Below are 10,361 nucleotides of genomic sequence, written 5' to 3'. Positions count from 1 at the left end.
ATCTCCACAGCTGTCGCTGCATGTCTGATCAGTGTTTTCTCAGGGAATTCAACAGACGGTGTGTTTGTATGACTAATACGTGCTCCACAGTTTATAATGTGCCTGTTTTTGTACGCTAAAGTGTTTTCAGCTCTTGTCAAACCGAACAAGGTGTTGGTGATGTTTCCACGTTTTGTAAACAAAGCTCTTTTTGTGTGTGTGTGTGTGTGTGTGTTCCTGTTAACTGAGCATGCTCCAAGACCTGTCAGTGTTTAAGAGACTGGACTGCCTGAGCTTTTGCTGCCTGCACACATTTGCCTTATAAGTGTTTTTGCTTTTTATGCTTTTACCAGTTGTAATGTTCTTTATATTACATATTGTTATATGTTTATTTTGCAAAAATAAAAAAATTGTTGAAATCATAAGGGAAAGCTTTAATTCCTGTCTTAAAAAAAGTTTCTTACTGCTGATTTTGTTTGATTCAAACTGTGCAGGTAGTAGAAGGAGTCAAAAAAAGGTGGAGCAGACTCTACCTGTGTCGCTGCCTGGCTGCGAGAATACTTTAAAGATGTCAGGATTAAAAAGGACATACTGTAATAAGGACTAATGGATGAGTTCAGGCTACTGAGGCCCCTCAGTGGAAAGACAATTAAAGAAATAACAGGGAGTTTGAAATCCCCAGCGTGCCAACCAGCAGCGTGTGATGAGACTGTGACAACATCCTCTGCAGCAAACATGAACTTCAACGGCACCTGGAAAGTTTATTCTGAGGAAAACCTTGAGGAGTTTCTCAAATCCATAGGTAAGATATTTTAAAAACTAAAGGATTATTTATTTCCTGAATATATTAAATGTTTTTTTTGTATTTATACTTTCCAGGTGCACCTCAAATGATTATTAAAATGCGTAAGGAAGTGAAACCGGTGATCATCATAGAGCAGAACGGCAGAGACTTCACCTGCACCGTGAAGACTCCAGCCTGCACCAAAGTCCACTCGTTCAGCCTGGGAAAAGAGTCAGAAATAACAACTGTGGATGGAAGGAAGTTTAAGGTAGTTCAGGGACCTCATGCTCAACACATTTGAGTTTTTAGAGTTTTGTGAATTTTAAATTAATATTGGAAGGAGCAGTGCAGAAATGAATGATGTGATTTATGCAGGCACAGTAAGCAGGAGACGTATCTCTGCTATTTATTTACCTTTTAATATTTAATTGTTATTGACTACAACAATGATTTTGTTCCTGGTTAGTGCATTGTCAGAGAGGAGAACGGGAAGCTGATAGCTGAAAATGACAAGTTTACCTCAGTCAGAGAGATTCAAGGGGATGAAATGATTGAGGTGGGTGGCTCTAATTCTTCTTAAAACTGCTATGAATGTGAATCATCCACGTTCTCCTAATGTGTCTGCTTACTGTTTATATCTAGACTATCACTGCTGGCTCTATAACCTTCACCAGCAGGAGCAAACGTGTCTGACCGGCCAGCTCATGGATCCCTCTCAGAATTCCTCATCTGAAGATGAACGGAGTTAACTTATAACTAAATAAATAAAGCTGAAGTTAATAAAATAAAATGTGCAAACACTATAAAACTCGTATCGTTATTTACTGTAAGGCAGTATTCTGATTGTAGAGGGCGCTGTGGGGATTTTTAAGTGCACGCTTTCGTGTAAACGAAGAAGAAGCAGGAAGGCGCCTTTTGAGTGCGCATGCGTTGCTAAATTTTCCCCCTTCGCAGCCTTTCGTTTTCCCTCTAAAAGAAAACATCCTTCTGCTACGTGAGTGTAACTTTATGGCCAGATACATGAGGCCTCCAAACACGTCTTTGTTTGTCAGGAACATCTCTGATGAGTCCAGGTGAGTCCTCGTAAAGAAGCCGCTACTTGTCTACGAGTTAACTCGTGTTAATTGTAGCTAGTTAAGTTAGCCTGGTAGGCAAGGTAGGCCTCAACGTGCAAACTGAAAGGGTAACGCTGACCGGGAGCAGCGCCGCATTTCAAATCTACGTTACGTTATTTTGGCCATATATGTCTTTGTTGTGGTTTTATAAACATTATTAACGTCTGTGTTGCTCTTTAGACGCGAACTTTTTCATGTTTACAGTCAAGCTATCAAAGCTAACTGGCTAACGAAAGCTGGTAAACAGCTCCGTGAAACTTTGAAAGATTTTAAAGGAGGCAAGAAACCCTACAATGTGGATTTAATATGAAGGGGCAAAAATTAATGGCCTCGGCTAACGTTAACCTAATGTTTGTTGGCCGTTATCAATTTTAAACACGCGTGGTTAATTGATTAGTTACAATCTGAGGTCTGTTTGCTGATTTAAGTTTGTATATTTAAATGTGATTAGCACAGAAATTCTCATTTAAACTGGCAAAATACTGACCTCAGAATACACGATCGCAAATGAAAGCTCGTTTTAATTTTGTATGTGTAGCTTGTGAATTAATCTGTACCTGTAATGGTTTCCTCATGTATTTGTTATTATCATATTTCATTGTTGTTGTTATATCTAGGTTTAGTCTCAGTGTTAATCTAATCTGACCACACAGGGTTGGTTTAACTTGGTTTTAAAAATACTAAACTTGCTAGATGTGTTAATAACTAGTTAAAGTTTTGCACTAGTATTTAAAAGCAGAGTGAAATGGGTAAATCGATCAGAAATCATCAACATTTTGTTCTCAATCATCTTAGAATTGCCCAAAAAATGTATGGTCCAAAGTTTGGGCATATGCAATGATTGCTGTGATGGTTTAACGCATATATTGAAAATTAAAGGTCAGTCCAACCACTTTCAGGCTTTTTAAACACATTGCAATCTGAGGCAATATTTAAACATGAACATCTCCAAAACTATTAACAACACAAACCAAAATAAGTATCACTGACCTCTTTCACAACTGATTAACTCTGTTTGACATGGATGTTGAAGCTGATTTTAATCTCACTGACACTGTGACCTGAACTTAATTTCCTTAATTTCTTCAATTTTACATTTGCATCTGTGGACGGCCTTGTAACTGTTTATAATGTGTCAGTGCTACACCAATGACATTAACATGAATTGCATGTTAATATTAAAAAGTGTGGATATTTTAAAGGGATAGTTCACCTGAAGAGTGTGGCAAACTGTGAGGAGCTTTTTTGCCCCTATTTTCTAAACATTTCCCAGATTATTTTACTAAAGAAAAAAACAATGGACTACTAGGCAATGAAACTTCTAAAAATTACAATACCCGTGAGCCTTGGTGGCTTTTGCCTTGGAGAAAAGACCAGTCGACTAAAAATGCTTTACATACAAGGACAAAATCTTATCTGGACACAAAATAAAAGATTGTTTCTTAACCAAATTAACATTTTTAAGCTTTATGTGCACAAGTTGAGTGTTTTTCATTTTTGCAATGACTGTGCACATATATAGGCCACAAGAAGAGAAAACCAGTTTCCTGTTAATTTAGGTCACTTGATAAAACAGAGGGTATTTTGTACTTGAGTAAATTACATCCACAACATGGTTCAAATGCTTTATATTTTAATGACAGTTTTGGTATATTTTTCTTTCTTTGAAGGTGAGAAGCTCTCTGAGTGACATTAAAAGCATTTGTATGAAGGGAAAACCCTGAAGTTGTATTTGATATATGATCAGGAAGTCTTATATTCAAAGGGGATGGATGGAAAATGGGCTGATTATGTGACCACAATTGAATCATGAGCAAAAAATACAGGCTGTTGATTTCACTGCTCTCTGATATCGGAACTTAATGTACTGTGGGGCAGGTTAGTTACCATCAGCTGGGTTAACGTGAGACACCTTCGTAATACGGAAGTTACCCAAATCCTGCTTTGTCATCCAGGCCTCTCGTTTCTTGGTTGATTAATAAATAAATAAATTTTAAAAATGCCCAAAAGAGCTCCTCAGTGTTTGCCACCTGCTCTGTTTAAAAACAGTCCTGCTGGGATACAAATTGTCTTTGAGCTCTTTTAACAGGTGGATCACCCTCCAGGTAAGAGGAAACAAAATGTACTCTGAGGTGAACTGTCCCTTTATTCAGCAGCTGCTCTTCCAGCTGTTGCCACTGGTTGATGATGTAGGTAGAGATGCCCGTGATGGTCAGTTGAGTTATACTTGTATTTACGGTGTTCAGGCCTGAGGATTTGCGGCGTGAGTTTGGCCGCTATGGGCCGATAGTAGATGTCTACATCCCACTTGACTTCTATACACGTCAGCCAAGAGGATTTGCATACATTCAATATCCTTTCCCAATGACTTTTAACTGTGTATGCTGCTGCTAACAAATTATTTAAATTTCCTTTCGGCAGAGAAGATTTTTATTAATTTATTTTTTGTGATGCATTTTCTTTTTGCACATAATCTGATTGAATATCTAACACGCATATTTCTCTGTTATTGCTTCAGAAAATGTAAACGCGTCCAGTTGTGGAAACCGGCCACAAAGAGTTACAAAGACCCATATAGAGTAGCTGTAAAGACACACAGACCTGCAGGATCAGAGGGAGGGAAAAGGTTGAAAAGAGAAAGTAAAGCATGAAGAGGAAAAAGGGAACGGAGACAAAGCTTGGATTTGGATATGGCGGCAAAGAATGGGGAAAAGAAAAAGAGGTTTAAGAGGAGAAAGCAAGCAGGAAACCCCCGAGTCTCTGTGGGAGTCGGTTAAAGAGTGTAAAGATCAAGATGAAGTTCAAAGTCAAGCATGGGCAAAGGTAACAAGTCTGAATTATTTTGTATCCTCCCATCCACAAATTTGACATGACACCAAAATCAGCTTTCCCTGTGACACTGATGAAACGATTTAATCCAGTCTTATTGTGTTTGATTTTATTTTTTTATATATAGTCACTGTCGTGATCCCTCAGACAGTTAGATGATATGTTTGAAAAGAGCTTGCTTCATCTTTTATCCCTTAAAAAAAAAAAAAGCAGTCAGCTGAGCGTGTTTGTGTTGTTTTCTCACCTGTCTTACAGTAATGTAAACGGTGTCTTTTTATAAATGTTTTTACATGGTAAACTGGGCCTCACAAATTTAACTAAAGTAAACGTTTATGAAGTGCATGGTTCTTTTTCTTGAGAAGCCTTTTATTTGTTTAGGAGAAAAAAAAACATTTCTTTAAATTTGTGAGGCCTTAAAAAAAGAGAAAGAAACAGAAACCTTAACCACTCAGCATATTTGAGGACGTGCGTGATGCCGAAGATGCTCTTCACAGCCTGGACAGGAAGTGGGTCTGTGGTCGCCAGATTGAAATCCAGTTTGCACAGGGCGACAGGAAGAGTAAGTGTCTGGTTTTTGTGTCTGAATTAGATTCAAACACTTTGAAATATTTTTGCTGTTGGTTTAAATATTAATCTGTGACTTCCAATGATAGAAAAATGTGTGACCAGCTCGGTTTTATCTCTTTAAAAGGAACCCTGATTATTTATTATTTATTAATATTTAGCTGGTGGTCTCCTCCCCATGAAACATGGCGTTTAAAATTAGACCCATTTCCAACAACATGCCGGTACTCTGTTTTCAACATCTGCAGACACTGAATTTATCTGACACCAGTTTAGTATTAGGAAGCTTTCCTCAGTGTGAAGAACAACTGGAAATTATCCTTTTATTTATAAGGAGACATCAGAATCGACTCTAACATTGTCCTGTTAACTTTTCAAAATATAGAAAACAAGCAGATTTACTGAGTAAATTGGTGAGAATGCATAAGTGTTATTCATGCAATTTATCTGCACTGGTCTCATTTCAGCTCAGTTACGCTGCTTTGGTTGTTGCATGAGCCAACGGTTACATCAGCACACTGGCTTAAGCTGCTGAGGTGTGCTGCAGTCTCATCTGGAATGATACATGTCGCCACTCAGGCAAAAACAAATAACCTGCATCAGTTCTGTGGCTCCACACATTTATTTAACATGCAAAAGATTCACGGTTTGATGCCAGGAGGAGACAGAAATCCATTTGTGGTCGCATCAGGACAAACGGTATAAAATCTGCTGAATTAAATATGTGGAGCTACCCACTGTGGCGAGTCAGTGTAGTAAAAGCTTCCCAATGAGCCTTACATTAGTACACTCTTGTTCAAGCTGTTAGGCATCATTACCCAGACTGCACTGTGACATAAACAACAGTCACGAACTGAGACTGAAAGGATTCCCCCTTCCCCCTCAACGTTTTAACAACCAAGAAATCTGCAGTATGCGTCGTCATAGTCGGGGTTCCTTTTAAATCACGTTTTCAGATTTGTTAAGTGTTTAAAATTAAGCATCAACCATCATGGTTTTAATTGTTTTCTGCTTTAACCACTTCTTCCTCTTCTTTTTCACCAGCACCAAATCAGATGAAATCAAAGGAGCGGCGTTCCCCAGGAAGATCCTCCCGGTATGACGACTACGATCGAGACAGCCGGCGCCGACGGTCACGCAGCCGCAGTTACGAAAGATACAGGTCGCGCAGCCCGTCTTACGATCGCCGCCGCAGACGTTCGGAGAGTCCTCGAGAGTGAGTTAATCTCTCAGAAGAGAGTCGGTCGGTCCCAAGTGTTCTTTGTGAGAAGGAAAATAACGTTTTCATTTTTCCTTAGGTCTCGTGGACGGGTGTATGGAAGAGGAAGAAGCAGGAGCCGCGAGGATGACAGGTACAACTTCTCTTCTAGACTAAGACCACATTTACACAGATGTAGCCTGTCTGTTGTTTTGCTTCCTAAAATCCATCTTTGTAATGTGCTACTGCAACCAGAAGGTGGAAGTAATGTAGATTTTCTTTGCCAACAACCATTAAATGACAAATAGGATAACGTGAGACTAAATGCCCTGGAATACCCACGTCACAATACAATACAACACTTGTGTCCTCAGTTCAGCTGCAGCGGTACAACACACCAGGTTGGAAAAATCGAGAGGTGCAGAAACAGCAGCTTGTTAATTTGACGTCAGCTTTGTCATACAGCGGCAAAGGCGACTCCAGATGGTAGAAGGACTCGAAGGAAAGAAATGAAATGAGTTCAATGAAGAAAGTGTTTCTCTGCAGTTGACAGCTGCTCATTTCCATAATCGCAGTTAACACGAGTCCTTTATTTACTTATTTTTTTCATCGACTGCCATTTGTTTTAGAGACAGCTACTGAATGAAGACTGTCGTGTCCAGATGAACTGAAAGATGCAGGTTGGGTGTAAAGCAAGGTGTGACGCGTTTATTTATTTAAAATACAGAAGGAACCAGGTGGTCCAGCCATCGTGGCTCTATGTTGTGTGTGTCAGCATCAAATTGTTGGACAGTGTCAGTCTTAAACCATTTGGCGCACACAGCAGCACAGCTGGGTGAAAACTGGTAGCTTCATGAACTGGTTTTTAAGCTCTTTTGTACTGATGTGGTGATATTATTGAACCCCACAGTCTTTTCCTCCTTTACATACATTACTGTTCATGTTATCCATGTTCTACCAGTTATTGTTAGATCTAATATGCGTCATTTCATCTGTAACGGTGCCCACAAGTTAGAAATTCATGGGATATCATCAGATTTGACTCTTGGGGAGTAACCCTAATGATCCTTATGCTCCGAGGAGGAAATTCCACATTTAACACTCATCAGTTTTCAGTTTTAATGAGAGAAGAGGCGGAAAAAATAAGGACCAGACAGTCAATCACGTCACCCCACAGCCAGTTGAAAGTAAAATCTGATCTGCACTGCATCTAAAAGTGTGACGTATCACTCTTTTACTTTGTGTGCCTTCAGATACAAGCAGAGACCCCGGAGAGTCTCCAGAGAGCGATCCCGCTCCAGATCCGCATCTCCACGAGAGAACGTCAAACCGCCGTCCACCTCCCACTACGTTGAGGAAGAAGTCCGACAGACGCATTCCCCGTCCCGCTCCAGGTCCCAGTCTGCGTCGAGATCACACTCTCGCTCACGTTCTCGGTCCCGGTCCTGGGCCGGGCGCAAGACAGGAGGACGCTAAAGCAGAACCCACTCCCCACCCCGTTCCCCCGGTTCTGTCAGACAGAGCAGAGCTGGTCGTTTTGTTAAGTAAAGGTGTTTGTTTGCCATGAATGTAACGTCCATTTGTAGAAAGCTCGTTTTCGCTATTCCATTTTAAGAACAGCGCTGCAGCTCCTCGGCTTGGTTTTATAAAGTTGTTCGGTGATATTTCTCTTTAGGAGCAAGATTCAGCGGTTTCTGCGCTCAGCCTGACGGGAAGAATATCCAGTCTTTTTTATATATACAACCAGTTACTGATGATTTTTGTTTTCTAAACCCTATGCACCCACTTTTGCTAAACAATCCCTGACATTCAGTATTCTAAGGAAGTATTGAGTCTGTTGGTGAACCAAATGCATCTTTGTGTGTTTTATAACTAATCATGTACTAGGTACTTTACTGTCAGCCAGTTTCACCGCTGTTTTTTAAATTTACATTTGTTCGACAGCGATAAACCATCACCATGAGATAAATGTGTTCAAGGTTTTTTTAAAGATGTGTTTTATGGAAGAAACCGAGAACTTCTTGAAAGAAAAGGAATTAAAGCTGATGGTGTGCGTCTGCAGTTTAGTCAAGTACATGAGCACGGGTGCTAAAACGCACAGAGGTGATGCTGGGGTCCCTAAAGTGTTAAAGACGTCAACAACAAGCTGACCTATACGGTCATTTGTTTTCTTTGTGGTGTTTTCTGTAAGAGTTAAACCCTTTTTTTTTTCTGTTTTCCCCCCAAGTTGTTGTTTCTTTGAGGAGAAGCAGGTTTACTTGACGGTGTTTTTCAGAACAACTCGTGTCGCTGCATGTTTTATTCTTATCTTCTATCTTTAGTAGGGAAAAAAACTGTTATTTTGATTAATAAATGGTTAACTTTCGGTTAAAGAAAACATTGCGTGGCTTGTTTTTGTACTTGCTTGACCAAAGTTCATTATTGAACACAATTCAGAGTTTTCTCCTCCTCGGAGACCTCGGTGTCCTGTGGATCCCCAGCGTCTGCCTGGAAAACGGAGCAGGACAGTCTGTGAGCACGGCCCCGTCCATCGATTTCCTTTTAATGGAACAACTGAAATTAGATTCTCAGCAAAGAGGCAGCCATGGATGAAATCGGACGTGTCTCATTGATCGCTGTACTGGAAAAATGCATCAGTCAGATGAATAAAGCTGCAGATGGTGGAAGTCCTTATCAACCATGCAGTCACCAGTATGAGCATAATCACAAAAACAAGAGGCTGCACCACGATGATGCTGTAATCAGACGGGTTTCTGGGTTTCTCTCAGTCCCTGCCACTCCTGGTCAGTTTAATCCAGCTGTACTCCACCCTGTAAAGATTGTAGTGTCACATCTATGATGTCAGTTATCCTTAAACCCCTAAAACTCCTGTTTGGACTTTTTGTACCTGCCACCTTCTAAAAAAACACACACAAAATGTACAGAGATGAGCTGTAACGGCTGAAGATCGAGCTTCATTTATTGTTTCTACTGCTTTTCTATCTGAGCAGAACTGAACAGCTACATCACCAGTATCATTTAAGGTGAACTATGAGGGGGGTTCAATACTCAAGATCAGGTTTATTTTCAGTATAAGGCTGAAGATTTGGTAAACAGACTGATTCCTATAACACATTTCTATTTGAATACTTTAAACATGTCTCAATCACACAAGCACTTTCTCTGTTTACACTGCAGTGAATAGGTTGGGAGCATAAACACATACTCGGGGTTCAGTGTCTTGCCCAAGGATACTTTGACATGCAGACTAGAGCAGCTGGGTTCAAACCACCAGCCTTCCGATTCAAAGATGACCTGAGCCACGGCCATCTATGTTTAATAATTAATGTGTTAAGAAATTAGTTGTGAGGCGGGGCTCCTGGAAGAGCTTAAAAAGTTCTGTGTGAATGTAGGGGAAAATATTCCAGCCTGCAGGGTTGGAACCGTAGATGATCATTACCAGGACATGACCCCATGCTCACATTGTTGTGATTTACACCACCACCAACCTGCCTATTCAGTGTACTGTTTCACTGGTTAAATATAACAGCCTGATGTTTGAACACCCTTATTTTTATAAGAATTATTTGCTTGTTGTAGCAGAAATAGGAAACAAAGATAAACCAGACAAACACTGGTTGTACATTTTACTCTACATAAATCAAATAAATCTTTTTTTCTGGTTGATTGATAGATAAGCACCATAGACAGTTTATGATTGGCAGGTTGACAGATGAGGTCAGGCAGGAGTCTGTTCGCAGACGACGTTGTGATCTTCAGAGGTGTTAGAGAACCTGGAGAGTTGGAGGTATGAGCAGTCAGTAGAAGCAAGACTTGCCAGATGGCAGCAAGACCTGTTGTGAGGAGGAGGAGAAGATTCATGAGTGTGGTGGAGGAGGGTTGGAGTGACAGA

At 40.2% G+C, this 10,361-nt stretch overlaps 2 protein-coding genes across 3 annotated transcripts; both read left to right on the top strand.

The window, feature by feature from the left end:
* Positions 1-4: 4 nt before the first annotated feature.
* On the top strand, positions 5-1,556 carry fabp10b (fatty acid binding protein 10b, liver basic). Its single transcript, XM_086281461.1, has 4 exons — positions 5-781; positions 859-1,031; positions 1,230-1,319; positions 1,406-1,556. Exons 1-4 carry the CDS (start codon positions 586-588, stop codon positions 1,454-1,456), a joined length of 510 nt encoding a protein of 169 aa, XP_086137587.1. The 5' UTR covers positions 5-585; the 3' UTR covers positions 1,457-1,556.
* Positions 1,557-1,651: 95 nt separating this feature from the next.
* On the top strand, positions 1,652-8,846 carry srsf10b (serine and arginine rich splicing factor 10b). 2 transcript variants are annotated; one of them, XM_086281459.1, is made up of 6 exons: positions 1,652-1,836; positions 4,125-4,231; positions 5,165-5,266; positions 6,316-6,487; positions 6,570-6,623; positions 7,723-8,846. In XM_086281459.1, exons 1-6 carry the CDS (start codon positions 1,772-1,774, stop codon positions 7,943-7,945), a joined length of 723 nt encoding a protein of 240 aa, XP_086137585.1. In that variant the 5' UTR covers positions 1,652-1,771; the 3' UTR covers positions 7,946-8,846. The 2 variants fall into 2 exon arrangements, with proteins under 2 accessions (XP_086137585.1, XP_086137586.1); XM_086281460.1 differs by lacking the exon at positions 4,125-4,231 and adding an exon at positions 4,397-4,701 and having other exon boundaries at positions 1,679-1,836; positions 5,160-5,266.
* The last annotated feature ends 1,515 nt before the right edge of the window (positions 8,847-10,361 follow it).

The sequence above is a fragment of the Aulonocara sp. 'chitande type north' Nkhata Bay genome, linkage group LG22 (genome assembly GCF_057382095.1).
Source record: "Aulonocara sp. 'chitande type north' Nkhata Bay isolate Kocher_YH1m ecotype deep benthic linkage group LG22, A_spYH_male_GT1.1, whole genome shotgun sequence".
NCBI classification, from domain to species: Eukaryota; Metazoa; Chordata; class Actinopteri; order Cichliformes; family Cichlidae; genus Aulonocara; species Aulonocara sp. 'chitande type north' Nkhata Bay.
Note: the sequence above shows the minus strand (reverse complement) of the source record. Positions and strands in the feature narration are given on the sequence as shown.